This window comes from Prenolepis imparis, unplaced genomic scaffold, assembly GCF_030444845.1.
Source record: "Prenolepis imparis isolate NDT839.2.m4 unplaced genomic scaffold, iyPreImpa1.0 SCAF_15, whole genome shotgun sequence".
Classification (NCBI taxonomy): Eukaryota; Metazoa; Arthropoda; class Insecta; order Hymenoptera; family Formicidae; genus Prenolepis; species Prenolepis imparis.
In genome coordinates, this window is record NW_028141173.1 from 1,222,894 (window position 1) to 1,243,893 (window position 21,000).

The window sequence follows — 21,000 nt, forward strand, 5'->3', positions numbered from 1 at the left end:
CGTGCTTCCCAAATATTTATTGTATATCCGTAAACATTCACGAGATTATGCTAAAAACACGGACTTGGACGATAAGCGACAATAACGTACTTCGTTGTCGCGGCTACGTAAAGGGACGAAGAGAGAGAGAGAGAGGGAACAGGATATCGTCTAACTACCGCTGACTTCGGGCTAATTCTATTAACCATCCCCTGAGTCTCTCCCGCGCTCTCTGCTCGCGTTCCTGCGGGATTAATTTCGCGGCTTCGTTCGCCAGCCAACGCCGTAAGTTTCCGCGTCGTCTAGTCCTACCCGGTCATGATCGACGACCCTCTTCCCTAACCGCGGCGACGCCGACTTTTTCGACGAGCCCGATGTTTCGTATCCGCTAATGGCGTATCTCTTTAATCGTATTTATCTTCTTTCTCTGTACTCGCCTACTTTGATCTTACGGACCGCTCCGTTCTGATTTGGATTTTTATTTATTTCTGTTTTTGCAATTAACTAATAAAATACTCCTATTTTATAAATAAAAAAGTTTTAAATATGAAATTTCAGAGAGTCATATTCTGTAAAAAAAATTAAAGGACTCCCTATTATATAAGATTGGCTGTTTAAAAAATGTTGTGTCATTCAGATGATGTTTTGACCTTTTAAACGGTGATTCGATGATACATTTCTTTATTGGTTCAGTTTATTATGTTGTTTGTTCGTTTAATAATTGATATTGCATAAGCAATAAGTGTATATTTTCAATATATATTATGCATTAATCATTTCTAGAAAAATTGGAATATTCGGGGCACGGAAACATCGGATTAATTCGCATTATGAATATTTGATCGCACCGTGCAGAACGCGGCTGAATGAACTTTAAAAGGCTTCCCTGGATGCAATTAATGCATACTATAAAAAAGACCGACAAGCCGGCAGACGCGGCTTTTGCGATATATATATATATATATGTAATAATCAAGTTGTAGATTAGTTTTAGCGGATTAAACAAGAATAAACCGTAAACTATAAACCCCTACGAGAGTTAATATCGATCGCTCCTCTGTTCCAACCCAACTAACTAAAATTCACGACGATCCAAACGACAGATGAAACTTTACGGATAGTTTTGAAAAACATCTAAAGAGCATCTTCTAGACGTTTATGTTGTTTGAAAATTAACGAGCAAGCAAATTCAATATTATATTAATAATGAATTCAGAGCGATATTTTTTATTATGGTTTTAAATTATATAATGTCAAATGTTTATTAAATTGCGTTAAATTGTAAAAATAATAGTACAAAAATTAATGCGAGATTATGTATTTTATATAAAATATTTTCTTCTTTATATAAAATATTTATATATAAAATCACAAAAGAATTATTATTTTTTTAACAGAATCCAAAATGATCGGAAATGTTTCTTTCTATATATGATACTTTCTTCTCAAAATATATATGCATTAATTACTATAATTTTTTATTCTTATTGACTCTCTTTTCATGCTATCCTATATCGAACGTCCCAAATACTAGCGCTTCAGGAGCTATGTAAAAAAGAAACTTCTTTTCTCAAACTTCAGGACACCAGTGGCTGAAGACGAATCTCGACGTGGTTCCCGAATCCGGTTGGTCCGTCGATCCTTTCGGCCACGGTAGTACCATACCATACTTTCTTAAGGCCTCGGGCGCGACCGGCACGGTGATCCAGAGGATACATTACGCGTGGAAGCAGTGGTTCGCCAAGAAGCAGTACGGCGACTTCATCTGGCGGCAGCCGTGGGATCACATCGGCTCAGCTGATATGCTCACCCACAACCAGCCGTTCGACATCTACAATATCAAGCACTCGTGCGGCCCGCATCCGCACGTCTGCCTCAATTTTGACTTTCGCAAGATACGCGGAGAATACACCGAGTATTCGGTACGCGCCGTCGAGATCACGCCCAATAACGTCAAGCAGATGGCCGAGCTCCTGTTGGAACAATACGCGAGAACAGGCTCGCTCTTCACTCACAACGTCGTCCTGATGCCGCTCGGCGATGACTTTAGGTTCGTATAATTTTATTTCAAAAGATTCTTCACTTTAGAATTATTTAGCTTCTATCTTGTATCTCTTGTAACGTTCTTCGAACGAATGCATATCGAACAAAATTTTTTTATTTTATAAATTAATAACGCTTCTATTTTATCACATTAATTCTATTACATATTCTCATTTTATAAATTTTAAAAAATGATTATTTTTTAAATATTTTTATGCGTTAAAAATAATATGTTACATATGCATCAAAGATAAGCTTAACTTTTTTATATTAATGAAACGAAATGTACTTCTCATTTCAGATACGACCACGCGATCGAGTGGGATCAACAGTACACGAACTACAAGATCCTGATGGATTACATAAACAGTCGCAAGGACGAGTACAATGCGGAGGTGGTGTTCGGTACGCCCAAGGATTATTTCAACGAGATACAGAAGCGTGTAGACAAGTTTCCGTCGTTGACGGGCGACTTCTTTGTCTATTCTGACATCTTCAGCGAAGGTAGACCGGCCTATTGGAGCGGCTACTTCACCACCAGACCGTACATGAAGATCTTAGATCGTGAGCTCGAGGCGAATCTCAGATCAGCCGAGATTCTCTATACAATCACGCTTAATCTCGCCAAGCAATCCGGCAAGGATATAAAACTCTACGAGACGTACTTTGAGAAGTTGGTGAAGGCCAGACGTAATCTGGGCCTGTTTCAGCATCACGACGCGATCACCGGTACCTCCAAGTCTTTCGTAATGAAGGATTATGCGTTAAAGCTCTTCGAGTCGATCTCAGATACTACGAGTTTGCAAAGTTTCGCCATTCAATCGCTGGCGGCTGTCACTAGTGGCAAATCGAATTCGGTTTACGTATTAGCCGAATCAGACAGGGATAGTTACGAGAAGCTGCCGAAGAAGATACCGATTGGCTTGAACACTCACGAGACTAAAAAGATCGTCCTCTTCAATCCGCTGGCGCAGCCCAGGCAGGAAGTGATCAGTCTCAAGGTCACTTCGTACAAGATCAAGGTGCTGGATCCACAGAGGAATCCTATACCTTACCAAATTGCGCCGGTAATGAATGCTACGAGTATCATGCATGACGTGTATGTACTGCTTTTCGTAGCCGAACTAAAACCTCTATCGATCGCCACGTATCACCTGCAACAGGTCGATAAGGTACCGGTGGAAGCTATCTCAACAGTGTATTGCAGCCGGTGCGGCAAGGACAATGTCTTTCCTATCAAACCGATACAGATGGGCGATGTACAGCTGGAGAATCAGCGAATGAAGTTGCTGTTCGACGGACAGACAGGCTTTCTGAAGAGAGTCACCAAGAAATCCACCGGTAAGATAATGCAGTGCGCCGTGCAATTCGCCGCATACCCATCAGCGCAGTTCCATAGCGGTGCCTATCTCTTCATGCCAGATCCGAATCTCCGAGACACCGACAAAGACGTTCTCGAGGCATACACGCCACACCAAAAGATCTACATCGTCAGTGGCAGCCTCAGTTCTCGTCTCACCGTCGAGTACGGCAAGTTGCTGACGCATCATGTGGCAATCTATCATCGCGACGGTGGCCTTGGTGAGGCCATCTACGTGCGCAACATCGTAGACTTCGAGACGCCACCCAAGAATCGCGAGACAGAGATGTTCATGCGGCTACAAACCGACATCTCCAATGGCGATCCGCCAGAATTCTACACCGACTTGAACGGCCACCAGATGATTAAACGCACCAAGATCGAGCGCATCGGAATTGAAGGCAATTACTTTCCTATCACAACCATGGCCTACATCGAGGATTCGAGTCACCGATTGACACTATTGGTGAATCACTGCCAGGGCGCGGCCAGCTATCAACCCGGTTGGTTGGAAGTGATGCTGGACCGCAGAACTCTGTATGACGACTCGCGGGGCATGGGCGAGGGTCTCCTAGACAATCGGCGGACCGTCATTAAGCACTGGCTTCTACTCGAGGACATCAGCGGCGAAAAAGACAAATACTCGAGGCCGTCGCTATTCGCCAATCATCTAAGCAACGCTCTCAACTATCCGGTTAACATCTTCGTCGTAGACGGTACCGAGCAGGAGGTCACCATGGCGCCAGAGGTGCGACTACTGAGCCAGAGCTTTCCATGCGATCTCCATCTGCTCAATCTGCGCACTAATCACGATCAGAAACTACCGCACTTCCCGGTAAATAGCGCTCTCATGGTGTTACATCGACAGGGCTACAGCTGTTCCGTAGGCATCGATGTTGCGCTAAAACACTGTCCACTTACCGAGAGACTCGCGCAAGGGACCGCGTTCTACAAGCTCGACAATATCAATGTTACCAAGACGTCGCTGACCGGCACGAGGCCGGGTACCCGTCTCAAAGACGGTCTCCAGGAAATCGGTTTACAACCGATGCAACTCGAAACGTACAACGTGAACTTTATTCAATGATGTTAAGCTTGGCGATCGGTTGTCGATCTTGCGTGTTGATTGGTTGATGAAATTTCAATAATACGCAATATCTGCCCTTTCCGAACAACACTGCCGTATTAATCATACTAAATACTACCTCTTTAACTCTTCGTGTAATGTGCGACGTTGTTGCTGACGAAAATCCATGGAATACGAAAGTGCAGGTAATTACAGAAATTTCTTATATGGAATTGCATGGGATGAGAAGAAATAAAAAAAATAATATATAATAATATTTTGGGACAATTGAAGTAAAATAATTGCCGCTTTACGGATTAATTAAAACTGATTCTTTCAAGTGTTAAGGAGAGTTTAAAAAATTTTTTTATTTTATTAAGAAGAATTTTGATCGATTTCTTTTAATGTTAATATTGATAAGTACTCTATTGATTTAAAAATCGCGATTCTTGGTGATATTTTTTTTCTTTACATTCACTTTTATTCTTTAATTGCTTCTATTTAAAAAAAAAGAAAAAAAGAAAGTGAAAGTTTTAGAACAAATCAATTATAAAAATTATAAATTATAAATGATAAAGATTTATAAATTTCACAATGTGAATCTCCACACACATACACAGACATATTGAATCAACTATTAATGTTAGAACTTTTTACATTATTCCAGTTCGAGGACAAATTTAGCCAATTTCCGCTAGACGATCTTTCGTATCGATCGCATTACATTTACGCCAGAAAATTTTCAGGAATGACAGACAAGGAGAGTGTACATGTAAATAGAAAATTTGACCGGTGCAACACAGTTAATTGCTAATTATGACAAACGTGTAACGCGCGCATGCACGTGCAATGTATATATTGTTCCTGTATGATGCGTTCTTTGCGTTTTATTATCGAACGGCAGGAACGAGAGATGTCGAGAGAAAGAGGGAAGGGGATAGACGAGAAATAAAAAGATGTACACGTAAATATATAAATATGTTAGTAATTTACTACCGCGAAGTAGGAGATATCTGATTAATGTATGTATATTCATTGGAACACAAGATCTTTCGAACAAGGTTTACTTTACTTTGCTTATTGAATTTTAAGTAATTCTTCCATAAACGAACACGCTTTTTATACTGGCACAGTTTTAATTATATTTATTAAAGAAATTTTTCGCGTATAGCTATTTTAAATTTCTTTATCATCACCTTTTTATAATGTAAAAAATTTCAATTTCTATACTTTTCTTAAAACTATTCGATTATTATGTGTTTGACATTACAGACATGAAATACCGTTATCATTATTTTTTCTGATATCTGTGATGATAAATATATATATATATTATAAAATATAATTTTATAATATAAAATATATTAGAAAATATAATTTTATAATATAAAATATATTAGCAAATATAATTTTATATTATATAATTATATTATAAAATATAATTTTATATAATATGTTATTATATATTATTATAATCATACATTATCATGAAAAATTTATAAATTTATAAATTTAAATTTGTATTTAACTTTTGGCCTGGTAATGGCATGAAAAGAAAGTATTAGAAATTGTAACGATTTGTTATATTTTTTTGAGTAACAGTAACGAGTTAAAATTGAGATAACGCAATAACGTCAACAAATTATTTTTTAGAGAAAGAAATGATAACGAGTTATTTTTCAGAGAAAAAAATACGAGAAAGGTAACAATAACGAGAATTACTTTTATAAAGTAATTTTTCTAACTCTGTTAAAGATGTAGCTTTTTTTCCCCCCCAAAAAAGAAAAGAAATTGCATCGAGACGTAAAAGGGGCCAAAAAAAGCTAGGCCTATACAATAGATAAAAAAAAGACACAAATTTAATTAAAATTTCAAATTGCTACTTTTATTTGTTCGCATGATGAATACCCGTAGGCAGACTGACTGACAACTACGGACAGTTCTTTTATTAAGAGAGCGATATATATATATATATATATATATATATATATATATATATATATATATACATATGTATATATATCCATGTATTGTACATATCAAAAATTGTAACTTGCTCTAGAGTAGTCGACGATACCATAGATAACCTTTGTGATAATGAACGATGTAAAGAAAATCTCATACATCTATTTTCGTATGTCAGATATTTTGCTATCGGCCCTCCCTCTTTCCCTCTCTGCGAATACTGATAGTAAGTGTCTTCTTATAGATGACGAGGGGGGCACGATTCGGAGATTCTCTTCGCGTGATCCGAAAGTATGGTAATTTGCGTGTGTTACGAATGTATGTGTTGACGAAGAAGTTATCTTTCCAAGATAACGCGCGAATCTCCACTGGACAAGGTACCAAGATATAACTTGTATCAAATTGTAAATAATATTTCAGAAGAATTTCACAAACTCTCTCCCATGATTTGAATGATAAATTACGATCGCAAAATTTATTACGCTTTTTTTCATCTTCTAAATTGTTGGTGCTATATACACTGAAAAATCTGTCAAATTGATAATAATGTAATATACTTTTTTGCGTTCTACGCGTAACTTTTTATGATTATGAGAGTAAGTGATAAATATTGTGACTCGTTAATGATATATAAATATGTCGCAGAATCTCTTTGCGATCTATTGTCGCGCGATTGTTCCCGATCTTCCACTTTATAGAGAATCCCGAAGTCTGTCCCTTTTTGCAACTGTATGTAAGTTCTTCTATATATAATTTGTACATATTAGATTAAAATTAATGGAAAGTTGCGTGCAGTTTCCGCATGAGTAGACCGTCGTATTCTTCTGACACGGGAGACAAGAGAGGAAATTAGTTTTTCCGAAAATAAGAAAAATTGTAGAGGCCCACTTTAGACGATCTATAAATCGTGACAAAATTTCAGACAGATTTATGATTTTATGTACTATACATTCTATATAATGTACGTATGTGTGTGCGTGTGTGTGTATGTATATGGATCTTGTATATATATATATTTTAATTCTTCGAATGTTTTCTGTGCTACACGTGGTACATAAAATTATAAAGAAAAATTTCTATTCCGAATTTTGTCACGAATTATATCGTTTAAAGCGATTTATAAAATTGTTACTTTTGTGTAAAAACAAGAAACATTTTTCTGACCCCTCGTATAATTATTATGATCGAGAAGTAGCGTATTTTTAATTCGCGTAAATCATCTATGAAAATCTGTTTATTAGGATAAATAATATATATATATTTATGGTTTCTCTCTTGGTGAGTATCTATCTTATTTCTTACTTATATAATTTCGTTGGTGTGTAAAATTCTTGTCCCAGATTTTAACATATAAAACGTCAAATCTTTTTTAGAGTTTTCAATTTTACTTTACGATATAAACTGTGTGGTGCAATTATTTTACATTTACATGATAATAATTGACATGTGTTTTACAATCGTGTTATCACTGAGAGACATTGCTAATATCCGTTGTGCTTTTTCAGCGTTACACGATATTTATCGCGATAAATATTATATTTTCATTAGGTACAATGTTTTGTTGTATTTTCAATCATCATTAGTGTCAAATTGCCGCGAGATTTCATTCGTAGATTCTCTATTTCCTGACCGCGAGTTATTTCAACTCGAATTCGAATCGCTCTCATCGCAATTTGATAAAAAAATTTAATATCTATCGAAAATATACACAATGTCGCTTCTTACAAAGTTGGAAAATTAGAACGACGAAAACGTTCGTCGTTTCGTGATACGATTTGATTACTTCATCGTGTAATTAAGCTTCGTAAGTATCGGTTATTGCAATTATTTTCATGAAATTTGTGTAGCTCTAATAAATTTCACGATTTACGAGCGATCGTTTATATACGAGTTTTAACGACGTTGTCCATAAATAGAGGATCGTCGATGAGGTAAGATTAAACCGATAGATGAAGAATAATAGAAAATAAAGAACGAGCGGATGATGCACGGGTAAAGTGTAATAATAATAAATTTCTTTTTCGTGGGGGGAGAACACGCTCTTGTGTCACTTTTGATTATTATTGCTGTTACGCATCATAGCGTTGGATCTTTGGCCGCAACAGGCGAAAATGTTTGTAGAAAATAAATTATTTATATTATTTATTCATTTATCAGCTCAGCGATGATGCGACTTGTTTTTTATTCTGCGATTTAATAATTGTAAAACTTTATCCCTTATTGATTCATTAATTTTATGATAAAGATGATATTGTTTTATTATATCGTTCCTGTTTTAGTATTGTTACCTTAGTATACACTAACGACGCAATGCACTGCCCTCGATATATATCTATATCCAGTCGTCCGTGCTTTGTTTAAGTTTAAATGTAACGAATCAAAAGGAAACGCCTCGAGAATAAGCGTAGCGAAATTTCGCCGTAGGCGTTTTCAGAAAACGGAGTTGAACATTTTCGCGAAATAATAATAATTCCATTCGAGCACCATCAGAGATCGGCGAATAGTTGATGAAATGCCCGAAACTTACGCGATAATTATTACTGTACTCCCTGTAACGATATTGTAATATACTGTATGTTTCGTGCTGTCGTTAGAGAAAGAGAGAGAAAAAGAGAAAAATGGAGTTCTATATCAAAGATATATAAAAATTATATTACGTGTTCACGCAACTCTGTCGCTCGAACGATTCGCAAATAATTTTGGAATTATTTTGGAATCGCGCGAGCGCTAATTCTAATCCGAGTGACGGATGACGACGATTACGATATCGATATTCCTTTTATGTTATATGATGTAATATTATATTTATTAAATAAAATTAGTAACTGACGTATTTTGATCAGCTGCGTTGTTCTTCTCAAAATATATACACTCTCCGAATAGAGATGGGAGGAAAATAATTAAGGGATAGTAAGGATTCGATAAAATTTAACTATTAATTATATGTATAAATGCACTTAATAGATCAAAATGCCACTTTCTCTTATAATATACATATAAAATTTGATTTTTTTTTATTTTTCAGTAAGTCTCTACGAGACTACGATCGATATTTTTTCTCTTAGATACTAATAAATATATGCAAAAAAATATATATATACACACGCTCGCGATACACCGGATGGAATATCTGGGTTAAACGTTAATCGATACCGCTCCTTGGCGCATAACTCTCATTAATGGCGAATATGCGATATTTCTCGCGGCGATAAGTGCTCACTCGTGCCGATATTCGCCCTCGCTGACCGCATAATTAAATCCGTAATAAAACGGGGGACTGCAAACGCAGAATCAAGAAAATTGCGAGGTAGCCACCCTTTGCGCGGAGCGGACCAATTTACATATTCCACCCTCGACGATGCTTAGGGGACCTCTTCTTCAAGAAGTCCGACTTCTTTTGTATATTGCCGAGTCAGATAAAACCACGAGCACTAGTCTGGGCACTTATCCGGATTATAAAATCGTCATAAAATCGCGAAAGAAGAGGATTCACAATTTGCAGAAATGCGAAAGCACGAAAAGTCACGAATCTATCTTGCGACGCGATATAATATTATCTTGTAATATTTTATATTCTTTTAATTTTAATTTTTTTAAACAGATTTTAATGCCATAGAATGCACTGAGATTTATTTCGATTTATATTTTTAATCCATCCATTTTATATAAATGTCTAACTAATATATAACTGTCAGAGAAAATGGATACTCGCTTCTCAAACTTGACTTGCGTTTGATTTGGATGTTAAAGACTTGACGATTCAAAGGAGAATACGAATAATTCTCGCGGAAAGAAATAATCGTGTGGAGAAACATTCGCGCAATTTCGGCGAAAGATCAAAGACTGCATTAATTTATAAAACGCATATTCGCGTCCCTCCTTCGCGAGGATGATTCAGCCTGACGTAGGCGGAAAAATGGGATTTCCGTCCCGACAGCTGAAATGAATTCCGCGCCCGCGCGCGCATGTCTTCGTTATACAAGTTTTAATTACAATCGATTCAATTTCCTTTTTCGCCGAGGACAACGGAGTTTCCATTCGCCCACCCGCCGGGATACTTCGTCAGCTCGTTCATGAACCTGACACTCGTAATGACCCTCCGTTTACCGCCTCCGTATAAGATCGGAACGCGACCCTTTTCCGACGATTCCTCTCGTAATCATCGGGAAATACGCCAGAAAATCGCGATTAAAAGTCTGTTTCCCTTTTCTTTATTTCTTTGCGTAGAGATAGTCGCGCGAGAATTTCCCATCTCATCGTTTCAATCGCGAGAATTTTATTGATGCCATTTGTACAAATACTGACGCCAAGTTTTATATCTACACGTTTTATTTCTTTTAATATCTAAAATGATCGGAAAAGTTACAGCATCTTCTAATATTCCTCACTTTTTTATTGAAAATATATCAGAACAATTATATCTTTTTTACATTATTAAATTGGATAATGAGATAAAATAGCGTTTTACTTTGAGGTACTAAAGACTTTCCTAAAACGAGATGGTCTTCATTCGACAGAATGTTCGCGACTCTGAAAGTTAATGAATAATTTGCATTTTTTCTGCAAGATTATATAGAACGATATCGCGCGAGAATCGGGAGAGAGAGACCGCGGAATTTATTCAAAGATATTCAAAGGAAAAGGCCAGTGATTTTCCTTGGCGAGATTGACTGTGGCAAGAAAAGCTCGATGGAACGAGCGTCGCTTAGCCGCTTCGGTTATGAATATTTATAAATATTAACCCGCTGTTACATAAGTCAAGCGAAATCGATCGAAACTTTTTTTCAGAAGGTTGCTCTCTCAATCTCTATGAAACGCGAAGCTCATCGATTTCTCGCATAAATAATTATAAGGTAATTATAACTCCTTTTCAGAATGGATTTAGCAAATATATAACAAGTACTGTCAATATATAATAATTAATTTCCAGAAGCTTATACATCAAATTAATAATTTTTAAAACCGCATATGAATAATGTTAAAAGATAGATTGCGCGGAAAAATAAATCACGTAAAAATGGGCTGTTAAAAAATGTCTATGAAAATTTAATTTTTCGGCTCGATTGAAATCATTTATTTTTCACTGTTACAATTCGCGAACGCATGATGACAGTTTCGATATTTATTTTCCCCAAAAGAGAGATTGACTCAAAGTCCTGTTGAAAGAAGCCGTAGAAATGAACTCTCTCGCGGATTATATAGTTACAATTTGATACGTATATAAGTCACGATTTTCGTCACCTCTTCTTGCGTCACGTCGATGCTTTTACATCAAGTAATTAGCGCGAGGACAATCCCGAGACGCACGGTGGATAATTGAGAATCTCGTTAGGAACCACGAAGAAACGAAGGTGCTCCACTTCCCTCTTCCCTCTCATCCCCCATCAGCAGGTACCAGCAGTACCAGCAGCAGTAGTATCCATAAACGTCGCGTCTGATGAGTGCAGATAGAGGAAGAGAAAAGCGGTACTGTTTCTGTATCACGACGGAGCCTTATGAAGCCGCGCGACGTGAAGGACCCGTAGGGGACGTCCTGGGATTTCGTCAGTCGCGTTCCGTTAATTTATATGGAAATATAAGCAGTCCCGCGTGGATTATGTAAGCCGCGGCTGTGCTTCTTACCGCGCAACGTCTTGCAGCAAATTATTCCGACCGTCGTCGTCTGGGAGACAAAAGGGGGGCCCCGCGAACGAACCCCGAGATTATTCGCCACCGGCGTCTCTTCCTTGTAATATCATTAATAATTAGCGATACCACGAGTCATTTAAACGATCGACGCGAACGCGATCACTTGCGCTATTTCACCAGTGACTTGTTAAAGTATCGAATAAGACTTGATATTAAAAAAATATAAATATCGTTAGATATGATTCGAAAAAATGGAAAATTTTTGTCCTATAAGGTAAAAGAGTAAAATCTTTTAAAATATCACGGAAAATAATAAACAATTTTCATATTTTTCATTCAATTTTACATCAAGATGTTAATTTAGCTGTGTCTCGTCGTCAAAGGCAGTTGGAGTCTGATTTTTGTGAGAATTTTTAGCTCGATGTGAAAAAGACGAAGTAGTATCAGTCAGTTGCTGTGTAGACAGTGATGCGAAGGGGTAGTGAAGGAGGGGAAGGAGATAGTTTTAATAAACGCACGTTTCTCCAGAGAAACTTTTCTCGTTGGGGTGTACCGTCTACCGCAGAGGGATATCGCTTTTCTTCTTCCCGACTCTGCGCTAGATGAAAATCCTTCTCTCCGCTTCAACGCGACGAGACGACGACGACGACGACTCGGGTTTCATCAATTACACGGGCAACGAAGAACAAGAGAGTGAGAGGGAGGGGAAAAACGCGTGTGCTTTTGAAAATCCGTGAACAATCTAGGATAATATTTTTTTTACCGGATTGTGTCCGTGAGAAAAGATTTTTCCAAATTAAAAATTTTCAGAAAAATCAGAAAAAAATTCTTAATATAATCTTAAATAAATATAATTTATTTGCGCGACGAAAAAGATGATTTTTATTTTGTATAAGTGCGAATTTGAAATAAACTTAAAACGATAAATCGCGACCGTTTCACTAACTACGAAGCAACAGAGTCTCCTAAGCGCAAAGGAGAGAGTTATATTAAAAAAGTTTGTCGTTGGCATTCGTTCAAGTATTCCACTGAAGAAGCAAACATTATTTCGCGCCTGAAGCAACGTTGATAAAATCGAACTCAAAATAAATTAATCTATTATTCATATATATATATATATATATATATATATATATATATATATATATAATATAAAATTTAATTTAAAATTATCGCATTTTATGTATATATTTAAAGATCGGAATTCGATATTTGCATTCGAGCTTCATGCAAACAAGTTTCTCGTGCGTTTATATAAAGTATGGTTTAAAATTTAATTCCGATTAGAGAGAGCGAGAGAAATTCGCGTAGATGCACGTTTAATCTCTTGTGCATGTTGGAATTATACGCTAATTTACATTAATCCACAATTTACGAGCCGACGAACCCGTTTTGAAATTAATTAATATTTAATTATAAGTCGTTCATATATATATATATATATATATATATATATATATTGCCGGTGATAAACTACATGGTGCATTTATTAAATAATGTAAACAACTTGCGGAATACGTATATATATTTTATAATCTATATCTATTGTCTTATCTCCCTCTCTCTCTCTTTTTCGATCTCATCCTCTTCGTCGTGAATCGCGTACTTCAAGTTTAATCCCAAAGTTCCCGAACGACCACAGATATCCATCCAGGGTGAGGACGATGGAGAAAAACGCGACATGAGAAACCAGCACGGCCTGGTGGAGACGGAAAATGGAAGAGGGAGAAGAGCGGCTTGTTTACCAATAATAAAGTTCAAGCCCGCGCAAAGGAAGACGAAGTGTCTTTTCTCGCGATACGGATGGAAACTCCAGAAACGCGAACTCTCCGATATATATACACAGACATACACACAAGACATATTGCCAGGGGATGATCGCAACCGGGCTGGATGGAGTGAATGAAGCGGAGATACAAACGCAGACCCATTTTCGAAGACCATGGCGCTTCTCAGAGTGATAAAACACACGATAGGCGCTCTGATTTCCCTCTCGCATCGTATTTCTCTTTCTAATGTGTCAATGTCGACGACGTCTTCGCGATTCTTTTCTGTATTTGCTATAGTAAATATTTTTCCCGCAAATAAATAGCTTTTCGTCATTATTAGGAGAAAAATAATCGTGTTCTTCTGGTTGACCATTTTTTTGCTATAATTTTTATAGAAACATGAAAGAGAGATAATGTTTATATTGATTTTAGAATTTATTTCCGCGATATTTAACTTAATTTTCTCTCTGATTAAATTGAAAATTTGTTTCAACAATTTAACTTTGTATTGAGTTAGTGTTTATGCAATTTTCACAACTTCCCTTGCAATCGAATTAAATAAAAGTTACTGTGGACGCGTAAATCGCGAGACTCCTGCGTGTAATTTTCCTCGCTTCAAAGATCCAAGACGCGGGGGTCCTCAAGAATACCTTGGAAAATTGAGAATGTATACTTGCGTGAGCGTAGCTCGTCATAAACGAAGAGAAGAGAGAAGCTCGCGGACTCTAAATATACGAGAAATTGAAAATGTACTCGCGACATCGTTTACATGGGAACGGCAGATTTTCCTCAGCCTCCGTCTCTATCTCCGCCGCGAAAACCCCGAAGAAGATCCTCGCGAGAAGCGGCGTCATTTATATCCAAGGGACTCGTACCTTCGAGTCCGTCTTGCCAGTAAGATAAATTGCCATTCTGGTCGGACGATAAACGAACCCACCAACCCACCGACACTCTCTCGCCTTCCGAGAAGCGAATAGAGACATACGCGCTGTTTCGTTGGCCGGGAATCGTTGCAAAACGCCGAAGACATATAAGTCCACTCCATCAAGCGTCGAGCTCTCCTCCGAAGCTTATCAAACTTGTGAGGGGCGATTTCGTAATATCGCGGCTCCACGTCGCGTCGCATCGATCTTCCAACGGAGCCGATTTCACCATGAACCGGAAATTAAGCTTCGCCACGAGCTTATTTTTTTCGACAAAGTTCGCGCAACGTTTATCAGCAAAGTATTTCCGATATCGGCGAATCTTTTCCGTAAATATTAGCCGCGGTCAAGTTTGAGGTTGCTTTGTTTCCCCGCCTCCTCCCGAAGAGAAGAATCTGTTAGACGGCAACTTAGAAAATGTTGTTAATGAATGCCAGAAGTATTATAACTTGCGTACCCGCTTTTACTCCCTCCTCCCTTCCCTTTAGCTTTCAGAACTTTAGAAAATATCTGAAAGATTAAAAGCTCGCTTCTATGAGAGAAAGAGAGAGAGAATCCATCTAAAACTCCGAAACTCCGGCTTCCCTCCAAGCCAGAAAAATAATTTGCAAGGACTGCTTCTCGAATCGCTGCTTGCCAGTCGGCAGGCCATCCATCATCTTCCTCGGAGACGACGCCGTTGCATCAATTTCGATTAGGAAGACGTGCGAGAGCGAGGGACGAACGCGAGTCGAATATACGCAACCGGGAGAAAAGGTTTTTCGGCCAAAAGTCGGAGGAAATCACGGGGAAGACAGATGCGTTACTGAAGAAGGTGAGTTTCCAGCAAGAGATTGCTCTCTCACTTTAGAATTAATATAAGATTAATATCTCCAGAGAGGCTGTGTTTAGGAACATATCCATGAATCTTGAATTTAACACTAAGAATTTTTGTATCTGTGGTATCTTTTCTATCTCCAAATGCGCACCATCGTTACACACGTCTGTTAAAATCTTTTAACGTTCTATATTCGCGTTAGATATTTATTATTTTTATTCGAAAATTTTAAGATATATACATTTTGTTCTATATATTGCGAAAAGGGAAAATAGACCAAGTATTCTTGGCAAGATGTTAAAAATAATTCAATACAAGTATGGAATCGACTAAAATAGAAACATCAATGTAACAAAAATATAAATAAAAAAGTATGAACACAGAGAGAATTTTCTCTTAGAATTTATCCTGAAAATCATGGTAATCGTGGGACAATATAGTATGGAAAGAATTTTATGAGAATTTCTTTGATTAATATTTATCACAATAAAAAATAATATCTGTCACAATAAAATATAAACTATGTTTGATTAATTTTACTATGTACTTTTAATAAATTTTACTATGCAGCTTAGTAAAATTAATCAAACATATTTTATATTTTATTGTGATAGATATTATTATTTTTATTGTGATAAATATTAATCAGAGAAATTCTCATAAAATTCTTTCCATACCATATTGTCCCACAATTACCATGATTTTCAGGGTAAATTCTAAGAGAAAATTCTCTCCGTGAACAGACAAACGTTAAAGTTATCATTTTATTTTGATCGATGCTCAAATAATATATTGCAAATCCAATTAACGTCATGGATATATCTGAAACCATGATGTGAGAGAAGAGAAGATAAAAATGTTACGCATCCCAACTCGGGTGCAACAATTTGTTTCAGAATAAAAATCAGATCAAAAATACATCTTTTCAAAATTACTTGCTACAAAATTTTTTATTAACAACTTATTTAAACCAGCAAGAACTTTGAAGTCAAGGCTTAAATCCGAGTTACGAGCTAGCCGAGGATATCGATTTCATCGACGAAGCGGATGAGAGGAGTCATCGTGAGCTCTAACTAACAGCAGCCGGCGCGTAACGTTACCGATACCATTAATATTTATCGGAGCGATTTTATTATAAACCCCATTTCGCCTAAACGTCTGTGCTCCGAGAGAGGCGGATATCGCCTCCGTTATCGGGGCACGAGACTTTGCTGAGGAAGCGATATAAAATTTTACTGGTTTACCGTTATAATGAAAACCAGAGATGAGATACCTCGAGGACTTGAGCGATAAATGTAAAATTACAGCGTTACAGCTCCGCATAATCGTTTAACATAACGCACAACATGGTTTTAATGTACGAATATGATTAATTACCGGAGAGCTTTGACGTAATTTGAATTAATTATGTATAGAATGTGAATGTGAGTTGATGCTATCAGAAAAAAATTTTATTAAAAGAGAGAAATCAAAAGTAGAAATTTTCCTCGAATTATTACTTTATATTTAAATATAACGAGATGTTATTTTTCTCTACATTTTGGATAATTTTCGTATATTAAATATCGTAGTAATATTATCTCACGTTGAAAGTCAGTTAATGTAAAGCGTAAGTAGAAGTGAATTAATAATAACACTTTATTATTATAATAAAGCGTAATTAAAATCTTTTAACTTTCAATATGAAAGCAATATCTAATTAGACCACGATTTCGAATTTGAAGAGTCATTTGAAAATTTGATAGAAAAAATTGGAACACTTTGCTATTTGTTACACAGATTCATTCAATTATACAAATATCCTTTGTATAATTATATGAAGATTATATGAAGCGCCTGAATGATGGCAACATGTGCAGTTATGCAATCATCGAAAACTAATACATTTTTATACTTCTGATGCTATTATCCTCGATGATTATTATCATTTGAAGGAAGACAATTTTTTCTCAGCAACAAGTTTTCATATATATTTATACTTTATCTATATTTTATATATTAATCGTATTTTAAAAATATGAAAATTGTTAGCCTCTCTCATCTCTAAAATATTATCGATTTTATCATTTATTTTTAATAGAGAAGATTAATTTATCATTCATTTTTGTTAAACAGTTTAGTTATAATAAAATAATATTATCAATGACGGACGGTAAAATATGCTTCTATTTATATTTTACACACATATCTATTCGGGTCGTCAGGTAAGGATTTAATGTACGGTCAAGGTCTTGTTCTTTTCAGATCCGGTCGATTATATTTCTTAATAATCGATATTAACAAACGCGTGATTTCGCTAATATAATCTTTAGTCATCTGCTTAATTTGCGTCATTGCCTGTAGATGCATATCCGCAGAAAATTTTATGCAAATTACGCAAATATAGACAGGATGATGCACGCACTTTTCGCACATTTCCACGTAATAAAATTTTTATTCGACTTGCTCAAGGTCAGAAATTTATAGTTCGGGATCGAGCACGAACATATATTTTGTGTAAAAGTGGAAAACAATTTTGAATTAAAAACTTTAAATTTTTAGTGGTTTTTTATTTAAATATATTACTAAGGGGGAGAGAGAGCTTATTAATTATGTGATCAATGTAAAAACGTTTTTCTTTATACAATTATTCGTAATTTTAGAAAAATAAAGTAAATATATCAATTGCTTCAATTTTATGCATATACTAATTACATTTAATTGTAATTTCTTTTCGCACACACACACATATAAATATATATATATATATAATATATATAATTATTTTATAAAGTACTAATTAAATATTTTTAAGTATTTTCGTGTCATAGATATTACCTTGATCATTATTTTGATGATGTAATATATCGATTCCACTGATATGTACAACATAAATAAATGGCAAACAGATTTTCGCAAAGAATTTTTTTAGAAAAAGAAAGTCTAAACAGTATGTTATGTGTAAGTCTTCCTCGCTTGATTTTAATTTCAAATATCTTTTGTATAAATAAAAATAAGAAAGTAAGATAAATAAGAATGTAAATAAATGTAGATGCCTTTTATTTATGTGTTACATTTTATCTATGCAACAATTATAGAGAAACACAAAAAATGAGAATACATTACATTAATATTACCTTTATTTAACATAAGAATATTATTATTCTTATTTAATATGAAATAATTATCATTCCTCTATTTAATACACACAAAAATATCTATCTCCGAGAATATATAATTACGCAGCGTTAACATTGATCTAATAACTAATAATATCTGACGTTTTTCTTCGAGGCTAGCATATAATGCGTGTCTCGCGCCGGCGCGAGCTCTAAAATCGTGCACGCTCACAGACGATTGACCTCCGAGCGATACTTGGCCATTTGCAGCAGCCTAATTTCCATTTATTACGCAATTGATGCAATTAGACACGTCAATCGCGGGATAATAGGCGAGACGCGTCCGACCGCGACTGCCGACCAAGTAAAGCCTCGCCGCCTCGCCTGTGTTAAGTGTAAAGCCAATCGGAGAAGAAAGTGTTCGCGCGCACGGAACAAGAGACTGCGGATTTTATTGAATTATTAACGCGAACCGGATTTTTTTTTTTTAACTATGTATGTTTGACCTTGTACCTTATACTTAACACTACGCAAATGAATATTTTATTATTGAAACGAGTCACAGCAATAATAAAAAAGCAAAATGGAATTTATTAACATATCTTATAGTTGTGTTTATATTTAATAACATATCTTAAATCTAGTGTTGATGCAAATTTAATTCTAAAGGATTTTTTTCTTATTTTCGTTAACTTGTACTGTGTTCATGAAAACGCATAGAAGATATATATACAAAGAAACTCGAGAATTTTTAAGAAAGATGAAATAAAATGTTATACAAGCGTCGCTTTAAAATTAATAATTAATAAAGGTAATATTTTAATGTTTTCTCTTTGTCATAAATTAAATATAATTTTTAATATTTGACTTACAAGATTTTTTTTACTAGACGACTGAATTTCCATCCTTCAATTCGAGACTCGTTCTTGAAGTTTGCTTTATCACTTGTCACTATATATCTGCAAAAGAAATGCAACTTTATTTAGCATTTATAAACTTTTAATTATGCATACGAAATCAAGTATAGTAATAAAAAAGAATAAAGCACTTAATAGCTTTTAAAAAAGTATATATCACAACTGGAAGCGTTGCTCTCTCCCAGGTAGAACATAAAACTCATAATGACGTCATAATGACATCATCATGATTTTATTCATCACTTAAAAGTTATCTGGACAAAAATGATTCAAAAATGATTTAAAGATGACAAAAATAATCATTAGATTTAAATCCCCTTAATATAAAATAATTGCATTATATGATGACTTTTAAAAAGTTTATGTTGCTTGAATAATTGTTAGAATATGTGTGAACAATAAACAAATAACTGTAATTTATAAAAAATTTTTTCCAAAATTACTTTTAAATGACGTCATCATGATGTCATTGTGAGTTTTATGTTCTGTTACCTGGGCTGTTATCGAATATATCATTTTTACTTTATTTTATTCGAATTCCTTTGCAGTCTAACCTAACTTAACCCTAACCTTTTCGGTACTTTATAGTTTTTCACATATTCTTCTTCGTGAAAAAAATTAGCATTTATAAACTTTCAGTTATGCATACGGCGAAATCATAAATAGTAATAGAAAAGAATAAAACTCTTAATAGCTTTTAAAAAAGTATATATCACAACTAGCAGCTCTCTGTTATCGAATATATCATTTTTACTTTATTTTATTCGAATTCCTTGCGACTTAACCTTTTCGGTACTTTATAGTTTTTCACATTCTTCTTCGTGAAAAAAATTCGCTTTTTAATCGCGAAGTAAAAATTCATACAATTTTATCACGAAAATGTATGAAAAGCTTCACAATCGTTTCATTATACGAGTCTCCTTGATTCCACTTACCTTCGTAAGAACGAAGATTTCGAATGGCAGTTATTTCTCCGATTCGCGGGCGCGTTTATGCAAAAAAAGAAAAAAAGGAAGAATAAACTATACTTTTTGTCGCGAGTCTTCGCGATTATGCATGCGATCGAATCGCGGATTACTTTTTGCACGAGCACATATATATACGTACGAAATCGCCACGGTCAGTCGACACGACGCGTTCGTCTCCGGCGAGCGATACTTTCTTTCGGGCGCGCGCGTTTTTTATACATATTATTTTAACGTACATATTTTATTTTTGATTTCGGCCACGTGCGCGCCGCTCTCGCGCACCTGTGATTGGCCAGCTGATCGGGGGCTCGACTGTCGCGCCCGTGGGGGGGAGGGGGCGACCCGCGCGCGTTTAAAAATAAATTAACGCCCGAATAAGCGAGCCTCGTATATTCGCGGATTGCGAATCGGCCAGTGCACTCCGAGGAAGTGAAGCGTGCGACGTGACGAGACTTTCATCGCGCATC

General features: G+C 35.8%; 2 protein-coding genes across 4 annotated transcripts in view; one reads left to right on the plus strand and one right to left on the minus strand.

Annotated features, from left to right (window-relative positions):
• Positions 1 to 5,739, plus strand: part of Alpha-man-iib (alpha-Mannosidase class II b) — a 68,994-nt gene extending 63,255 nt beyond the window's left edge. The window contains exons 5-7 of one of the 2 annotated variants that reach the window (XR_014427037.1): positions 1,561 to 2,029; positions 2,324 to 4,654; positions 5,116 to 5,737. Coding sequence is in view for 1 of the 2 variants with exons in the window: in XM_083055945.1 (XP_082912071.1) it covers positions 1,561 to 2,029; positions 2,324 to 4,469 (2,615 nt within the window). In the remaining variant the exon portion in view is untranslated. Of the gene's footprint in view, positions 1 to 1,560; positions 2,030 to 2,323 lie in introns of both variants that reach the window. The other variant, XM_083055945.1, reaches the window with a different exon arrangement.
• LOC145946365 (uncharacterized) overlaps positions 1 to 21,000 on the minus strand; it is a 62,152-nt gene that overhangs the window by 39,783 nt on the left and 1,369 nt on the right. The window contains exons 1-2 of one of the 2 annotated variants that reach the window (XM_083056002.1): positions 20,501 to 21,000; positions 19,521 to 19,607 (exon numbers count right to left, since the gene is read on the minus strand). In XM_083056002.1, coding sequence (XP_082912128.1) covers positions 19,521 to 19,553 — 33 coding nt within the window. In that variant the 5' untranslated portion in view covers positions 19,554 to 19,607; positions 20,501 to 21,000. The remainder of the gene's footprint in view (positions 1 to 19,520; positions 19,608 to 20,500) is intronic. The other variant, XM_083056001.1, reaches the window with a different exon arrangement.